General features: G+C 36.2%; 3 protein-coding genes across 5 annotated transcripts in view; all 3 read right to left on the bottom strand.

Moving 5' to 3' along the window:
* Nucleotides 1-19,843, bottom strand: part of arsk (arylsulfatase family, member K) — a 183,928-nt gene that overhangs the window by 36,964 nt on the left and 127,121 nt on the right. The gene's annotated exons all lie outside the window — the stretch shown is intronic.
* Nucleotides 12,314-15,860, bottom strand: gcnt4a (glucosaminyl (N-acetyl) transferase 4a). The gene is given in 3 exon segments (NM_201583.2): nt 12,314-13,973; nt 14,072-14,143; nt 15,804-15,860. A coding segment is annotated over 1 exon segment (1,287 nt). The 5' UTR covers nt 13,973; nt 14,072-14,143; nt 15,804-15,860; the 3' UTR covers nt 12,314-12,685.
* The window catches only part of ankrd31 (ankyrin repeat domain 31), a 34,109-nt gene continuing 30,445 nt past the window's right edge, over nt 16,180-19,843 (bottom strand). The window contains exons 12-16 of one of the 2 annotated variants that reach the window (XR_012405882.1): nt 18,775-18,964; nt 18,489-18,601; nt 18,269-18,415; nt 17,005-18,093; nt 16,180-16,887 (exon numbers count right to left, since the gene is read on the bottom strand). The gene's annotated coding sequence lies outside the window, so the exon portion shown is untranslated. The remainder of the gene's footprint in view (nt 16,888-17,004; nt 18,094-18,268; nt 18,416-18,488; nt 18,602-18,774; nt 18,965-19,843) is intronic. The other variant, XR_012405881.1, reaches the window with a different exon arrangement.

The following is a 19,843-nucleotide window of genomic DNA, read 5'->3' as shown; positions in this document are numbered from 1 at the left end:
GCTTAACATAGCAACGAAGAGTTAAATGGAAATGGCTTCAGTTCAGTTTAGTGTAAACGTCACTGTTTAATTTCAGTTTAGTTTAGCTCAGATCAGTGCATAGCAAATTTCACGGCTGAACGCTGATCAAATTAATATTTACTTAATATTACTTTAGTAATTGCGTTGTTTAACATACTCTGACTTGAATTAAAAAAAAAAAAAAAAAAAAGAACAGAATACTGGTCACACCAGAATATCCGGTTTCACAGATGACTTGCTCCTATGTCATATCTAACGCTGACATCATTTAGTGTATTAAATTACAATCTAATGCATATGTTAATGTTTACTCAAGCTTATTTTAAAACCTTTTTAACACACCACAATAGTTTGCTAAATGCTACAAGTACATCTACTGTAGATGCTAGTCTAGCATATTTCCTGACTCAAGATGAAGACTGCCAAGTTGCATGCTTGATTACTTAGATTAGATAATATAAAATAGGAAGAGCTTTCATCTTCTTTCTTTCTAATCCTATTTAAAAAAAAGACTTGGGGGCACATAAGCTTAGCCTGCGGTGCTGTGAACGATGAAGAAGAATAGAAAGGCTCTTTGTTATAGTTTGGTGGGTTTGGCTGTCCTACTCTGGGCAAGATGCTGAGTGACGGGGCTTGTCCTGCTAGCTCTTACGGTCGTCAGGGCTCTGCTCATCTGTCATGGGCCCCGGGGCCTCCATCACCAAGCCCACAATGGGCGTGATTATAAGCATGATTATGGTTATGATGACATTGTTCAGAGTTGGTCAAAGAGCACAAATTCAAGACCTCTCGCTCAAGGAAATGACTTTTACACAACTTCTATTTGTATTGATTTCAATGTCAATGCTCTTGGAAAAAACCTTTCCTTCAATCAATGAAAGATTAAACACACATGGTGCGTCACATCTGTCAGTTCTGGCAAGTGGCAAGGCTAGTTTTCTGATTAATGTGTTCACATGCTCAACATAGGCAAGATGCAATTGTGTTATAAAAAGCCTCGTTTCCTCCGGCTATTGACGTGTTTTCCATGATCCTATCACACTTGGTCAAACAATTTCTGGTATTAACCCTTAAAAACAAAGTAAGATATCAAATATTTAGAATTATTTGTAGATTTAATCTATTAATTATATAAATAAATATTATTAGAGTGTCTGTTTTCTAATTAATTTTTTGGGAAATACGTATAGCGTTGTGCGAAACCTGAAGGGTGGTCTCATAAGTATAATTTTTTTTTCTGCAAAACAGCTATTAAAGGGATCGTTTACCCAAAAATGAAAATTACCTCATCGTCTACTTTATGATATTTTTCTTCTGTTGAACACAAAAAAAAGATATTTTGAAGAATGCCCATTGACTTCCATAGTACAGAAAAAATTACCATGGACGTCAATGGTGCCTGCAACCAGCATTCTTCAAAATATCTTCTTCTGTTTTCAACAGAAATAAATCAAATATGTGTTGAAGAAATTGAGGGTAATGATGACATAATTATGTTCATTTTTATAAATTACATAATTTACACTCACTGGCCACTTTATTAGGTACACCAGTCCAACTGCAAATTTCTAATCAGCCAATCACATGGCAGCAACTCAATGCATTTAGGCATATAGACTTAGTTAAGACAATCTGCTGCAGTTCAATTCGAGCTTCGAAATGGGGAAGAAAGGTGATTTAAGTGACTTTGAACGTGGCATGGTTGTTGGTGCCAGATGGACTAGTATGAGTTTTTCAGAAGCTGCTGATCTACTCATGCATAACCATCTCTAGGGTTTACAGAGAATGGGCTGAAAAAAGAAAATAACCAGTGAGCGGGAGTTCTGTGGCCACAAATGTCTTGTTGATACCAGAGGTCAGTGGAGAATGGCCAGACTGGTTCCAGCTAATAGAAAGGCAACAGTAACTCAAATAAGCACTCGTTACAACTGAGGTCTGCAGAAGAGCATCTCTGAATGCACAACACATCCAACCTTGAGGTGGATGGGCTACAGCAGCAGAAGATCACACCGGGTGCCACTCCTGTCAGCTAAGAACAGGAAACTGAGGCTACAATTGGCACAGGCTCACCAAAATTAGACATTACCAAACTTGTTCCTGGAGGTCCGGTGTCCTGCAGATTTTAGCTCCATCCCTAATCAAACACACCTGAACAAGCTAATCAAGGTCTTACTTGGTATATTTGAAACACCCAGTGAGGTGTGTTGAGACAATTTGGAGCTAAACCCTGCAGGGACAATGGCCCTCCAGGACCGAGATTTGTGACCCCTGCAATAGAAGATTGGAAAAACGTTGCCTGGTCTGATGAGTCTCAATTTCTGCTGTGACATTTGGATGGTGGGGTTAGAATTTGGCATCAAGAACATGAAAGCATGGATCCATCCTGCCTTGTATCAATGTTTCAGGCTGGTGGTATAGGTGTAATATAAATTTTCTTGACACACTTTGGGTCTATTAGTAACAACTGAGCATTGTATCAACCCACAGCCTACCTGAGTATTGTTGCTGACCATGTCCATCCCTTTATGACCACAGTGTATCCACCTCTGATGGCTTCTTCCAGCAGGATAATGCGCCATGTCATAATAATCATTTCAGACTGGTTTCTTGAACATGACAATGAGTTCACTTTACTCAAATGGCCTCCACAGTCACCAGATCTCAATCCAACAGAACACTTTTAGGATGTGGTGGAACGGGAGATTGGCATCATGAATGTGCAGCTGACAGATCTGCAGCAACTGCTTGATGCTATCATGTCAATATGGACCAAAATCTCTGAGGAATATTTCTAGCACATTGCTAAATCTATGCCACAAACGATTAAGGCAGTTCGGAAGGCAAAGGGGGGTCCAACCCAGTACTGGTAAGGTGTACCTAACAAAGTGGCCAGTGAGTGTATGTTTGTTAACTCAATAAGTACGCACACACAAACACAAAATATTCATTGGATTTATAATTTTTTAAGGTAAGTTGTTGCAAACATTTTATATGGACTGCATTTAAACAAGAAATTAAATTTAGCAATGTGTACCTTAGTTTGTTTAAATTCAGCTCATAAATTGTTTGTGACCACTTACCGCAAAAAAATAAAAATTAAAAATGCAAATCCATTAATTCATTTTCTTTTCAGCCTAGAACTTTTAATTGTAAATCCAACAAATCATTTTCAGTGTACAAGCTAAAGGAGCAATGCTTTGTTTTTATCTTTTGCATATTCTTATTCAAATTTCAGTCACATTTTATGCTCCCACAGTTAGAGATCCATCCATGTTAGATTTTTAGGTGTGGGTCACTAAAGACATCTGTTTGTTATGATGATTGGCAAAACATTCATGCATTTAAAGATTAATATGTGTTCCCTTCTTATTTGATTATGCTCTACATCCTTTCCAGGGCCTTTGAAGGATGTGAATGGCAGCCACAATTTCTTCTGCAACACGTGTTTTGGTACAATGCAACAGAAGTTGAGTTTCCTGTTTTTTTTTAAGCTCTCTTAAAACAACTTCCATAACAATAATATGTCAGAGGTCAGTTGGCAGAGAGTGTCCTTTTTGTCTGTTTGAAAGCTTTAGACGTCTGGATGTTTTAAACAATGAAAGCAATACAACTAAGCATTTTTTCTGAGTAATTCTTAGTCAAGTGTATAAGGGCAAAATCCCATTCGCACCGTAAAAACTCAGGAATAACAACCGTAAATAAGCCATACATTTTTATTAAGTGATAACTATCTTTCAGTGTACAAAAGAGAGCTTATTTCTAACATGTGTTTGGTATTTTTATTTTTTTGGTCTAATTTAATACAGCAATGTTGTGTTTTGTTCACACTTGGATGGCTGCTTTACAGAGCGTGCTCTTGCTGTGTTGCAATGTCCACTTAAAGCATCATCTTAGCATCATCTTTTTTCCATCTGTTTAGGCATGGTTCATTTATCAAAGTTCCAAAGTTTAAGGAATTATAATCGTGGACAGATTCAGAAAGTAAAGCTGGTAACACTTTACAATAAGGTTGTAAAAGTTAGTCTTAGTTAGTGCATTAACTAACATTACCAAACAATAAAGAGCACATTTATTCATTCATTCATTTTCTTTTCAGCTCAGTCACTTTATTAATCTGGAGTTGCCACCGTGGAATGAACCGCCAACTTATCCAGCATATGTTTTATTCAGCGGATGCTCTTCCAGCTGTAACCCATCTCTGGGAAACATCCATACACACTCATACACTATGGACAATTTAGCCTTCCCAATTCACCTGCACTGTATGTTTTTGGACTGTTGGGGAAACTGGAGCACCCGGAGAAAACCTATGCGAACGCAGTGAGAACATGCAAACTCCACACAGAAACGCCAACTGACCCAGCCGAGGCTCAAACCAGCAACTTTCTTGCTGTGAGGCGACTGTTTGCGAAAGTTGTTCACAGTTAGTTCATTTTAACTTATGGTGCGTTAATTAACGTTATTAAGCATGAGTTAGGATTTTAATAAGCCATTAGTAAATGTTGTACAAGTATTGTAAATACTTCAAGTTAGTAAATTCATTAACTAAGTGACATACACTGTAAGAAATGTTGGGTTACACTCAATACCTTCATATTGTCTCAACACAAACAGATTAAGTTAACTGAATCATTTTTCCAATTTTAAGTGGAATCAACATAAAACAATTAAGTTGTCCCCCAAAAACTCAAGAATTGTGCTGTTTCAGCTTATTTTAAACAAGTAGTTTGAAGCAAACATATATATATTTTTCAGAGTAAGTTAAAGTACCTTTAAAACATTTGCTGTTATGACTTATTATATCTTTTCCATGAAGCCAGTAAATAATATTTTACTAGATATTTATCAAGACACTTCTATACAGCTTAAAGTGACATTTAAAGGCTTAACTAGGTTAATTAGGTTAACTAGGCAGGTTAGGGCAATTAGGCAAGGTATTGTATAACAATGGTTTGTTCTGTAGACAGTTTAAAGAAAATTTGCCTAAAGGGGCTAATAATTTTGTCCTTAAAATGGCTTTTAAAAAATTAAAAACTGCTTTTATTCAAGTCAAAATAAAACAAATAAGACCTTCTCCAAAAGAAAAAATATTATCAAATATACTGTGAAAATGTCTTTGCTCTGTTAAACATCCTTTGCGAAATATTTTTAAAAAGAGGAAAAAAATTCAAAGGGGGGCTAATAATTCTGACTTCAACAGTACATTTCTAGAGATCGCAAATTATGTAGCCAATAGTACATATGGCTGCATTTGATCTTTAAATGAACACTACTGGGCGGTATGACACTTTTCATGCTTACCAGCTGACTGCTCACCTCTGTATGGTCGGCTTTCCCACTGTTTCCAGTTTGTCGGCGAACTTGAGACACAGAGTTGACCACGACAATGGGGTTTAAGTCTGGCGAAGAAGGGTTCTAGAAAGCAGGTAAGACAAAAACTAAAGTTAAAAATTAAAATTAACAAGTAAATAACAGGGTGAGAATGTGATAAAATGTGGTAAAAATCAGGTTGCCGTAGGGCGTTTCTTTTTCTGGATTGCTTTTTAAAACCCTGCGGTTTTGTTTAGGGAAGGCGTGGGCAGGTCAATAGGTGCTTTTTAAAACACTAACGGGGGGATTTAGGGAAGGGGGTGGGTGGGGATATCAGTCGGTTAGTCAGTCAGTCGACAGCAGCCTCTAATGGATTTACGCAAGAACAGCAGGCACAAATGGCACTTGCAAAGAACATTTGAGATCTGAAAAAGCGTACACAGCAGCCTCTGGTGGATTCACAAAAACTGCAAAAAATCATATCTCCTGGGACGTATTTTGCTCTCCAGAAATGTATATAGGGATATGTAATCAGAATAAGCCTTCGTTGCTTAAATTTGTAAACAAAAACTAATAAATTGTTAACTTGATTTAACTAATGAAAGTTAACTCAATCAAATTGTTTTGGGACAACATGAAGAAATTATGTGGAACCCTGCATTTCTTACAGTATCTAATGGAGATTTTATAGTGATTCTTTGTCCTGGTAAAAAAAATGCTAAATTTAATAATAACATTCAAGTGTAGAAACTGATTTTTTATTCCTGTAAATAAATGCACAATGTGTGTACAGAACAGGAATTAACAATAGAAGAACTGACAACTGAATTCAGCTACTGTGTGTCACATGGCCTTGGTCCTACTTCCAGAAAAGACATATTGTTGCTTTATTCTCTCTTAAATCAAACATTACATTTTGAGATTGTGATTATCTGAATGAATTAAGTTAAATATGACCGCATTACATTTTATTTTTGAACTGACAAACACAACCTACTTTTTTAACTCTTTGAACAAACTGAGAAACCCCTTTTTTAAAAACCCTACACATTTACGTAAAGATTGTGTTTTGGGGAGCTTTATACGTAGGAGGTTGTCGTAGGCATGCAGCAGTCGGTGTAAATGAGATTTCACACCCGTTTCTTTCTGGCAGAGGCGACACCTACACAAGGTAGTGCTAATAATGTCACATCCTTTAAATAGCGCTAGCATGAATAACACAGAGGTGTGGTCTCAGAGAGGGTCCCCTCATTTTGAACTATAACCAACTTTTTAAGCGAAAGCTATAGACTGCTCTACCTGTTCTGTTTTCAGTTTCAACCAGAGAGGCAGATGGTATTTACTCTGTGGTGACGTAAATGCTTTGAAAGAAGAAAATGTTCAGATATAGTAGTTAAACTGGCATGTCATGGAAAGTAAAAAGGGTGAGGTTTGCTATGCAGATGCTGTAATGCTTCACACAAACAGTTCCCCTTTTTTCACTTTTGCTTTAATGTCAAATATTTTAGCATGCCGTTTAAAATGCAAGTATTTTTTTGGACTGTTTACATATAAGGATCTTCAACCACTGATATTTAGCCATATGGTGTTGCGATACAATACAAATATAAAAACTTCATTAATGGGAGCAATTATTTTATATTTTCGTGGTGCTCCACAAATATTTACATCTAATTAACCTTAAACATCCACCATGGGTCATCCACTTATTTTGAATTTAAGACTTAATGAATTACACGACTGTTTAGGAAATGGACATGGACAGACTTAAAAACACTTGCTGATTTTATTACTGAGAAAAACTGGAAGATGCTTAACAAATGAAAACAATCTACAGCGGGAAAATAAGCATTGAACATGTCACTATTTTTCTCAGAAAGCATAATTCTTAAGATGCCGTTGACTTGAAATTTTCCCTGGAAGAAATCCATATATACAAAGAAAATTGAACTAGTTAGTTTACAAATTAAGTTATGTGTACTAAAATAAAACAACGCAGGGAAAAGTATTGAACACATGAAGAAAGGGAGGTGTAGAAAGGCAGTGAAAGCCCAGACAGCAGCTGTAATCTCTTAGTAGTTCTTCAGCAACCCTCTGCCCTTCATCACTGTTACACTGTAAATGAATATAAGCTGCTTCAGTCCAACATCTTGAAACAAAACAAAAAACATCTTGAGTGGACATTTCAGCAAGACAATGATTCAAAATACAGCCAAAAAATCTCAAATGCTTTCAAAAAAAAAGAAAATTAAGCTGTAGAATGCCCAGCCAATCACCAGACTTCAATCCAATATAAAATAAAAATTAAAGATCAGATCTGAAAGACGAGACCCATAGAACAAAATTTTTAGACTCTGTTAAATTTTGTGAAAATAATCAGCTGTGATCAATACATGTGAATTTATACTCTATTCGAGAGGCGAAATTTCATTTCACTAGTTTTCTACTTGCTCCTTGTGTCATTTAATTGTTATTACACAAAACAAATTTTTCAGATTTTTTTTTTTTGTTATGTTTTATTGTTGTGTGTATTGTTTGGGTTTTTACTAAAATACTGGAACCATACTGGTTCAATTCCATGTCAACAGCTCCTTTAGAAACGCTAATAAAAAATAAAAAAAACATGATGGGTTCAATGATTATTTTCTTTTTTATTTTATTAGCCTTAAATACATTACATGTGTTTGATATCTGTTGATATTTGCCGATTTGATCTGAATTTTGGCAACTAGCTTAGTTTTTTTTAGGAATAGAAGATTACAGTACAGATATAACACTGCTCCGTAAATGCTGTGGCAGAACAAGTAATATGATGCATGCAAAGGATGTTTTGCTTTCAGAATGACTACAAAAATACCTCTAAGACAAGTTTGCATTCATTTAGTTCATGTGTGTTTTAGTCATGACATAGCAGAATGAAGAAAACGGTTATTAAATGGTTATTTCAAAACAATTTCACGGCAATTCGTAACTTTTTGATTTAGTGGTTAATTTAGTGGGTTTATAAGCCACGCCTGCTTTTTAAAATCGTACAATTTCGTACGACTGAATTCGTACAAATTAGCCACTAAACTGGCAAAACTTAAAATACGTATTCTCATGAGATCAGGCTGGTTATTTCCAGTCTTTAATGATTAACAGATGTGTTTTGTTCACATCAAAGCATGATTATGACCCACCAAATAAATAAAAACATTTAATGGATTTACAAAAAAGAACACAAATACATTTATTGTTGGCATTAATATTTACTTTGTGTAGAAACTATTTATTAAAAGCAAAAGTGAAATTTAGGGATTAATTCGTACGAATTCGTACGATCTCATTTGTACAATTTGCACATCCCCCAATGACGGTTGCCACGCCTCCTTTTTAAAATAATTCATTTTTCCCTGGAATTACTCTATAAACTGACAAAACAAAAAATACTCAGGTTTCTTTGTGAGATCAGGCTGGTTTTACATTTATAAGTATGATTTTGAAGTACATTTTTGTATCTGCATAAAATGTAATAAAAAAATTCAAGCATGGATGAATACAACACGATTTAAATGGTTATGGTTTTCTGTGGGGTTTACGAAAAAGCAGAAATTCAATATTTAAAATTAAAATGGCACTCTTCATTAAATCAATAGCTACAGCCGATAGTTATTAAAGCTACAAACTTCATAAGTGCTTGTGCCCAAATGGTTTCAATATAATTGACATGATGAACACAAATCAAAAATGATATCCAATCTTATAATGACTCCAATTATAATCCTAACCATGCAAATCCATGATGTGACTATTGCAGATTCGAACATTGCAATATCCATGCTGAAACGTGCACCACTACTGATCAAAACACATGACATTTTCACAATAGGTTAATACTTAATATATAAATACAGTATATGAACAAATATGCATGTCAACCAGACACATTCAGCTTCACCATCCCTAAACTGAGGCATTTACATAATATACAATCATTCCCCTCATGTGACAGCTGCCTGTTTCCTGTTTTGAAGCCGTTTAACATCCTATTGCTAAAGATGAACTAATTCCCCTGTTAAACCACAAGCAAAGAGGTGTATCACTTGGCTTCATCTGTTAGAAGACATTTCCTCTTATTTTCCTTTCAGGAAACAGCATGCCACTGACTCTGCTGAACCCTGCTTCGGCAGCCCACACAGTGTTTATGAAGATGTCTTTTTGCATGTAAACTAGCTTAGTCAAACTATTGGTTGTAGACCAGTAACTGATATTAAGTAAATAAAACTCAACACAGAGGTCTCACTGTACTGTTTGCATCTGAGAGGGTCAAAGAGGCTTTAATGGCAGGCGTCTACATTCCAGGGTGCATTAACTTACACTGTCAACACCCTGAAGGAGCCACCTGTGGCGGCCGTACTGCATTTAGATTGAGGAAACCGAGCCTCGCTGGCTACCTCAGTGGTCAAACATGCTGTACAATTACGTCTCAAACAGAAAACCTTTTCAGAAAAGTAGGTTCAAGATCTCTGTTTCCAACCCTTTGGTAACAAACAGAGACAGAGTAGCACAGGGCAAACTCAGGACATTGGCACAAGCTTTGAATAAAAATTAACTTTCAGAATCAAGCTATTTACAGTACAGTATCTGACAACATTTAGAACGGATATAAGACTGTATAGTTCTCTTTTTTAAAATGTCAGTTTTAAAAATATCTCAGGGGACATATCGGTTTTAAAAAAAGGGTCTTTTGGGAATTTGTTCGGGGTGTGCACTTGAGAGTGTCTTGTTGCAGTGAAAGTTTAGGTGCTTTTGTCCAACCATTGACTTGTTAAGCAAAGGCTTACTTATTGGTCTTGCATCTCCACTTTAAAGACTGCTATGAGCTTTGCCCAACTTCGTCTCAGTTGAACGACAAAGCAAAGTTAAATAATGACTTTGATGATAAGGCAGATATCCTGTTTATATAAGTGATTAAAGCAGTTTGTCCAAATAGAAGCTCAACATGAGCAAATAAAGTAAGTTTGTAAAACCACACAAACAAAAGTACTGCTGTTTCATATATCAGGTGTCATAAGATGTTAAATGGATCATTAACACCCCCTAAAAAAAGAGTATTTACTCACCTTCAAGATGTTCAAAGCCTTTTAGAGGTTTGTTCTTCTCTTGAACACAAAAGATATTTTGAAGAAAGCTGAAACCGGTAACCACTGAGTTTCATAGTAGGAAAAACAAATACTATGAAAGTCAATGGTTGCAGGTTTCCAGTTTCTTGTGTTCAACAGAAGAAAGAAACTCGTAAAGGTCGGAAACAAGTAAAGAGTGAGGAAATGATGACAGAATTACAGGTTTTGGGTAAACTATTTAGCATAGGCTCATTCTGAAAATGTAACCCTCTGCACATTTCTGGAGACTGCGAATTATCTGGCTGCGTTTCATTTTTAAATAAACACTACGGAGTGCTATGATGCCGTTCCTTTTCTTTGCTTGCCTCCTCTGCTGTTACCAGTTTCTCTGGTATCTCAACAAAAATACAAAAAGTGGGTGAGACAAAAACAGAAGCCAAAAAAATAAAATAGACAAGTAAATAATGGCGAGAATGTGGTAAAATCTAAAAATGGGATCAAATTGGGCGAGGGTTTTATTTTTTCTGGGTTGCTTTTTAAAAAAAACGGTAGGGTTTAGAGAAGGGGGTGCGCAGCTCAGTCATTGCTTTTTCAAAACACTATTGGTTGGGATTAGGAAAGGAGGAGGGTGGGTTAGTCGATCGGTAGGTCAATCTGTCAGTAAGTCTGTACTGTCAGTCGACAGCTGCCTGGATTTAAGTGAAAACAGCAGGTGCCAATGGGAGAGAAATTTGCAAGATGTCCTCACTGCAGCCTGCAGTTTGATGATGTAGGCAATTGTCAACTACGTAGCGGACCTTGTACCAACCACAAAGATAACTCCCATGCTACTGTGACGGTTGGGTTTAGGGTAGGGGGAGGTGTAGGAGGTCGTCAACTACGTAGCAGACCTTGTTTGCCCACAAAGGTAACGCTCATGCTACTCTGACGGTTGGGTTTAGGGTTTGGGGAGCTACTACGTAGCGGACCTTGTACCCCACATGCTACTGTGACGATTGGGTTTAGGGTAGGGGAAGGTGTAGGCGATCATCAACTACGTAGTAGAACTTGTACCTCCCACTAAGGTAACGCTCATGATACTCTGACAGTTGGGTTTAGGTTTTATATAGGGGTACGTAAGCAGCATGAGCCTGGGTTTGAACTATTTCTTTACATTTTTTAGTATTGAAAAATATCGCAAGCAAAACACTTTAATGCTTACTGTAAAGCCTTTCACAATAATTTGTTTTCATTTTGCAACAGTGTGTTCAAAACATATTTTCGAACTAATTGGATTGATCTGTTGCTCAATAATATTTACATAACTAACGGACAGCATTTCAATCATATAACTATGGCCAGACAGAATCTGCGGACATTTTTTGCTATTTCTGTGGGGAAATTTGTGAAAAAAATCTGCCGATTTATGCAGAACAATTTTGGGATTATCATAACTAAAAACTTTATATATGAAACAAAAAGTAATACCTTTTTAAAATGTATTTAAAGTTTACAATTCATATCCAATTAGATCCTGTTTATTTAGTAATCAAAGCAAGTTTCTCATATAATATCTCTACTAAAAGACAGAAAATATTACTGTACAAACTGTATTGTAAACAAATCATATGAATATCTTCATATTAGTCAATAATTAAACTGAAATTAATAAAAAACTGAATAAATATAAATTTACACACATTTACACAAGTAAACAAACAGATTTAGATTCCATGTGGGCCTACATATAACTATTTCAATAAAAAATTGTTGTTTGAAAGTTGTTAATTGTAACGTTATGTTATAAAAATAATTTATAAATGTCACAGAAATAACAGACTATTTTGAAATGCCTTTTCTGAAATCAAATATAAAATCAGGAAATATTATAAAGCATATCATTTTAGCTGCATTGTTTATTTTGAAAACCAATGACAAAAGAAAAATACAATCAAGTTGTAAAACTGTCACCACTGATTCAGTAAACAATAGATTCTTCATGCAAGACATTGTTGGTTAAATAAATTAAAATAAATACTTAATTAAAATGTATAAATATTTCCCCCACACATTCATCATTTGTGTGAAGTATTAAAGCTGAAGCTGTTAGGCACTTCCAAACTCATTAGCATAAAGACCTAGCATATGTAGCAGACGGCAATATGAACGTGAATGGAATAACTTTAAGATACAGCTAAACCTTTCAACTTGCTGGTGTTTTGAACAGAGATAAGAGCAGCAAAGATGCATATTTCAATCAAAGAAAGCCTCTTTTAAGACACTCTCCTCAAGCATTGTTGAAGTTGCTTCTCCTCAAGTTTCTCCTCAAGACATTTAATAATGACAGGGTCAACTTTGGGATCAAACTTGTTTGCAAACCAATGGCCGTCCTCCAGAAGCCACCGGAGCTCCGCTGCACCATAGATGCAGACACTACGTCTGTGTGTACCAGTGCACTTTGGATACAAGCGCTCTTCGAGATAGTTCCATTTAACCAAACGTGTCCTGCTCTTCAGGTCTGACACATCAGGTTCAGATCTTGCTAACTCCCCAGGAACTCCGGGAACTCTTGCCATTGATGCCCAAAAGTGCTCATCGGGAGAATATGTGTCGACTGACCACTGAAGAAAATCCTTCGCCAGTTGATTGTTCATAACATATGTCACAAAATCCCGTGACAAGACAAAGTAAGCACTTCCAACAAACATCTCAATGTTATGCGGCGGTGGGTCTTTAGCAATGGAGGTTTTAACAGGCATCTTCTGGTATTCATACGATACATCTTTCAACTGGTATCTAAACTGAAAGCGTTGCTTTTTTACTTTGCTGGGCCTGCTTGTTTCGAGCATGTTTGCGCCGTTTAGTTTCCGGAGCTCAGTCACCAGCTCATAATTAGACTTCAGTGGAAAGTCTTGACCACACAGATTGATGACATATTTCCATTTGACCTCTGAACTCAGTAAGTCTGAAAGGCAATTGAGATCTGCTTTAAGTCTGGTAATGTGCGCATACTGGACGGATTCGATTTTAGAGGCGATGAAGACATTTGGAAAACAACTCTCCAAGTTCTTCATCGCTGCAATAAAATCCTTTGTGGATTTTTGGTCATAATGAATGCAGTAAATATTCTGAGGTGCATAGATGGCTCGAAGTATCCTTTCCACCATTGCGCTGTTCTTGTGCACCACCAAAGAGTATGCGATTGGAAAGTTACATTCCTCATCAGTGACCAAGACTTCATTGTAGCGCCTTTGTTCGATGTAGCTTTTGCAATCCGCAGTGAATGAAGCAATTCTCCCATCATCAACTTCCACAATTTTTTTGCGCCTCATCTCCAGCGACTTGCCAATTTCCACTGGTTCCAGTTCATAAATGGCTGTGCAGTTAATACCATCTAGTGGCTGAGGTTTGAGAGATCTACGTGTAACTCCATAGGGCTCGATGTAGATACTGTTGTCCATTGAAATCTTTAAGTACACCAGCTTCACCACGACAAACAGTGACACGACAAACACATAGAACTTGCATCTTAACCGGTGTAAGACAGCACATCTTCTCATTCTGTGGGAAAAGTACACAAATAGAAATAGTTAGAAAAAGCAAAAAAAACTCATATCATCATAACTCGTTTCATATCATGTAACAGGAACCTTGCCTACCTTGCACACTGCCGGTCTTTTGTTTTGTGTCACTGCCATCAAATGTTTCTCAACATTGCAAAAAATATAAACCTGTGTGACAAAGGAAGAATAATGGGTTACAGAATAAAGTATCTAATAAATACGAAGTCTATTTAATATCTAATAAATAAGTACTAGTATGCTAAAAAGTTAATACATAACTTTTATCTAAGTATGAGGGTCTAATAAACCATTATTTAAAACGTATATACTTTTGGGGAGGTTTTCATCCACTCTGGGGGTGATTTTGTTAACTTTTTCTATGTTTCGGAGAGCGGAATAATTTTTGGTGGCAAATCTTATTTTGACACACATTTTGAGAAAATGCTCAGACTTTTTTATTTTTTTTTTTTAACTCAACAATACACTCTGGGCCAATTTACTATCCTTTTGAATGTTTGGGATGAAAACATCTATTAAATTAAACTGCTGTGAAAATGCATCAGAAAAAATATTTTTAAATTTACTTTGCCATAAAAAACACACATAATGATGTATTTTTATTATAAAAAGTATATGTGGACTGGGTTTTTTGAACCTTTTATCTTGGTCTCAAGTCTTGGACATGTGAAACAAAATTGGCTTTGATGCATTGTTTCTGATTTTCATTTTTTCCCTCCCTAATTTACTGTTGGTGACTGTTTTTGCCTAATTAACTTCCATTATAGCCACTTTTTTTTATTCAAAGCTATGATGTAAAATAATCTTGTATTTTTGAATGTTGATGGTTTTATCCAGCTGGGAAGAGGTAAAATTTGTAATTTTTTACTTTTGATCATCAGTTGGCACCATTAACCCTTAGATAGGCCTGTTCAAAAAAAATCTTAGTTTCTGGATTTTATATGGAGTACAACAGCAAATTAAAGTGTGTGTACTATATGTGTCTGAGTGTGTGAGAGTAACCTTTACGCACTTGATGTGTCTTAGAAAATCTGAAAAACATCTCAGCTCTCAGAACTACATGGAGTAAACAAAAACAAAGGCTGTGTATTTATTTATCATGTGTGGTTATGATTAAAGAGTATCAAAGCCAATGTTGTTAATCATTCACATGTCCAAGACTGTGATAAAAGGTTTTTAAAAATCCAGTTCACAATTACTTTTTATATCTAAAATGCGTAATTTTGTGCTTTCAATTTTCAACAAATCTGTGACATCATTTATGAAGTTTGTAATTAAAGAATTAAAATCCTGCCATTTTCTAAGCAATTTAGTAGCTTTGATCAGGACTGAGGCTGATTAACAGATTTATGCAAACAATTTGAAAAACATGTTATCTAATGCATTTTTACAACAGTTTAATTCAGTTGACTTTTTATCCCTAACATAACAAAAGGTTAGTCACTGAACATTTGAACAGTGAACAAGGGTTAACGATTAGCTCTCAGTAGCCTAATTATAGGTATCATCAAAATCACTATTTCAACTGAATTATTAGGCTACAAGTGTTAAAACGGCAGCCATGGGGCGCCACGTACATATAAAATATATTAGATACAATACCTTCATTCAATCTGAAACGTAGGAAAACATTTTACTACTATTTGCAATTCAAAACCAAAATTGAACAGCTTAGTAAAGAGTAAATAGACGACAGCGCGCATTTTAGCGCCTTTTGTCTGCATTTGTATAATCTACTAACATAATACAATGCTACCGAGATACTAACTAAATGTCGTATCGAACTCTAAATGATCTCTTGGATACTTACAACTGCTGTTGAGACTGCGTGGAGTTGCTGCTTCACCGCGCTTCTCTCGAGATGAGTTCAGACTGACTTCACTTTGTGGAGTTTGAGTCAGTCAAGAGATGAGGCGTGGACGTCAGGAAAGTCCTGTCCGCCCACTCCTTTCGGGCTTGTTCCTAAACCCTAGTCTAACTTTGCGTTCGCATGAAACACAAAGTCAAGTGACTCAACATGTTCCTATAACAGATATAAATACATACATAAAAGAAAAGAAAAAAATGTCTATAGAATATGTTAATAGCTATAATTGCAATAATTATATTAAAAGCGGTACATGTGGTGATTGCTTTCTTCTCATCTGGTGTAAAAAGAACAACCAAATCCAAAAGTGGAAGCAATTAAAATACATTGGTTTTAATGGTTAAAAATTGATGGCTCTAATGGTATTTAAAGAGGAAGCCACAACACACACAAACAAAAAGAACTGAAAATATTTTTATTTCCACATCAAGAACTTCATTTACTCATAATAACAAACTTACGAGTAACACTTTTATTTCATCTTATAATCTAAAAAATTTAAACATTAATAGTTTAGAAACTTAAACAGTTATGAAGCTCTAAAGCTTGGGCTACAAAAGCAAATTAGGTTTCGAAGGTCCACTCTTCACTCCGTGCGAATAAATCCCAGTATCTATCCATCACATGGCTTGGAAAAAACTCCTCATCTCTGACCAAGTGAATTGACCTGATGTTCATGAAAACACCACATTTGGATGGTTCACTGTCACTTTTGGATGGCTCTATTGAACACACACAAAAAACATGTAAAAGTGTATTTCAAACTACACTCACAGGCCACTTTATTAGGTACACCTGTCCAATTGCTTGTTAACGCAAATTTTTAATAAGCCAATCACATGGCAGCAACTCAATCCATTTAGGCATGTTGACATCTGCTGCATCAGAATGGGGATGAAAGGTGATTTAAGGGACTTTGAATGTGACATGGTTGTTAGTGCCAGACGGGCTGGTCTGAGTATATCAGAAACTGCTTATCTACAGGGATTTTCACACACAACCATCTCTAGGGTTTACAGAGAATGGACTGAAAAAAAGAAAATATGCAGTGAGCAACAGTTCTCTGGGCACAAATGCCTTGTTGATGCCAGAGGTCAAAGGAGAGGGACCAGACTGGTTCCAGCTGATAGAAAGGCAACAGTACCTCAAAAACCCACTTGTTACAGCTGAGGTTTGCAGGAGAGCATCTCTGAACCCACAACACGTCCAACCTTAAGGCAGATATTCAACAGCAGCAGAAGACCACTCCTGTCAGCTAAGAACAGGAAACTGAGGCTACAATTGGCACAGGCTTACCAAAATTGGACAATAGTAGATTGGAAAAATGTTGCCTGGGTTGATGAGTCTCGAATTCCGCTGCAACATTCCAATTGTAGCGTCAGAATTTGGCATTAACAACATGTAGGCATGGATCCATCCTGCCTTGTATCAAAGGATCAAGGTGCTGGTGTAATGGTGTGGGGGATATTTTCTTGGCACTTTGGGTTCATTCCTGTATGATCAGTGTATCTATCTTTTGATGGCTACTTCAAGCAGGATAACACCCCATGTTATAATAATCATCTCAGACTGGTTTCTTGAACATAAAAATGAGTTCACTGTACTCAAACGGCCTATACAGTCACCATATCTCAATCCAACGGAGCACCTTTGGGATGTGGCGGAACGGGAGATTCACATCATGGATGTGCATCTGACAAATCTGCAGCGACTGCGTGATGCTATCATGTCAATATGGACAAAAATCTCAGAGGAATACTTTCAGTACTTCGTTGAATTTATGCCACAATGGATTAAGGCAGTTCTGAAGGCAAAAGGGGGTCCAACCCAGTACTAGTAAGGTGTACCTAATAAAGTGTCCAGTGAGTGTATAAAACATATATTGTCATTGAAAATATTTGTGTTGTTTTAAAGAAAGGGCAGAAGTTTCTCAAAGAAAGTCAAAGATCAAACTCACATGTGTTTTATCAATCTTTGAACAAATCTGTGTCATGATTTAATAGAGTAATTTAAGATCAAATTTGAATGTGTGAAACTAAAACTTTGATCTGTAATCTAAGAGTGTATCATCTAGAGAATGATTGATTGTCTGTGAAACTTGTCCAGTTGGCAAACCTTTTAAAACAGGTTTTGATGAACTGATGTTGGTTGTGCAACATTCAGGCTGTGCTGATCCCTCAGTTGTTTTCTTTGTATTTAAATAATTCCACGGTGACTTTGACTGATACTCAACCTGTCAAGTAAAACAAAAAGGTTACTACCCTAAACCACATCATTAAATGTTCCTCACATAAATTGAAAGGAAAACCTTTATTTTTAAAAGTGTACTTACATGTGTACATACATATACAAGTGTACATGTATCACAACTATTATTATTATTATTATAGATAACAGTTGTCTTATACCTTTTTCCAGGCAAAATCTGAGGTGACAGGATCTGAGGACGGATGCTCCAGTACTGATTCAACCCTCTGTTCAAGAAGGGGAAAGACTCTGCCTCTGACATCTCTTATAGATCCATTTTCCAAATAAGAGGCCTTGTGGCTAGAACCCTAAATATGAAAAACTCCATGAAATACACCAAACTATCCTGACAATGACTTGCTCAAATGGTTGATGAGGTACCTCAAGTGTCATCTCTAAATGATTATCCCCATGTTGGATGATTTCATCTCTAATAAGGCAGGGCAAGATGTTGTTGCCACTAAAATTGATCCTTTTTTCTTGTAAACACTGATCTGTTGGGGAGAACTGTAAGTCAGCTCAATAAAACATACATTAAACACTGTTTCCATATAAGAAATTAATCTATAAAGGTTTGGAACAACATATGGGTGAATATATGTCAATTTCTAAGTCAAAATAAGCCATCTTTGCTCTTACTCGGTGTCTTCTATTCAAATACTGTTACCTGGCTGCAAGTCTTCTACAGTCAAAAGCTCTTCGGAAGAGTCAGTTGTCTGGCCAGGTTTACGAAAAGGTCCTTTAAATGTCAAAAGCAGCTCTTTCATGCTTTCATCTGCTGCGAGGTCTAATGCACTGTGTCCCAGCATATTCTTGTCATGAGCACTTGAGCCAAACTGAAGGAGAAGCCTCACAATCTATGCATAAAACATCAAGACCATGAGTGCTTTTTAACCGAGTTCACACTGCAGTTTCTTCTGCAAAAAATAGACCAAATAAGTTGTTTGTGCACAGCAATGCAACCCTTAGTTATCTGACCTCTTGTTGGTGTAAATATTGAGTGTGATTATGTGAAACACAATTTAGTCTTTATTCACTGGGATCGAATCCAGGACTCACTGCTGTACACATTATGTGTACAATGCTTTACCAGGTAAAATACACAAATCCTTAATATTTGTGTGGAGGAAAGGGTCAATTGCATGGTGTTATTTAAGCAAACACTTCAATGCTTTGTATTTCAGAAAAGTAAAAAACAATGCATATGTTCATTTAGGTTGCAGGAGTGAAAACTCAAAATGTGAATAGGTTGTTTTCACATGATGTCATTAATGTCGCACAAAACTCAGATGGAGGGCAGGAAGTGATACTTTTACATCGGAACTGCTATTAGAACATCAAAATGCTTGTTTTGTGTTGTTTATAATTGTTTATCTGCCAACATGAGAAACGCCAAACAGCTTTTATAGCTCCAAATGTTTTGCTCATAAAGGGCATAAAAGTTCAAAACTGACTGAAAAAGGAAAAAAAGGTGGCTTGTAATAAACATTTTCTCAACACATCCATGTGTACAAACTTTTTTTGAATGTGATAATTCATTTGACAGCACTAATTAGATATATACGGTTTATGCACTACCTGACAAAAGTCTTGTCCTATCCAGGTTTTAGGAACAACAAATAACTTGACTTCTAGTTGATCATTTGGTATCAGTATTGGCTTATATGAAAGGCAAAGGCCCCTAGATTACGCTTATTTTACCAAAATAAAACATGATCATGCCTTGACTTTAAACT

This window comes from Danio rerio, chromosome 5 (assembly GCF_049306965.1).
Source record: "Danio rerio strain Tuebingen ecotype United States chromosome 5, GRCz12tu, whole genome shotgun sequence".
In the NCBI taxonomy this organism is placed as follows: domain Eukaryota; kingdom Metazoa; phylum Chordata; class Actinopteri; order Cypriniformes; family Danionidae; genus Danio; species Danio rerio.
The sequence above is the reverse complement of the archived record's forward strand: the minus strand, read 5'-3'. Positions and strand labels throughout refer to the sequence as shown.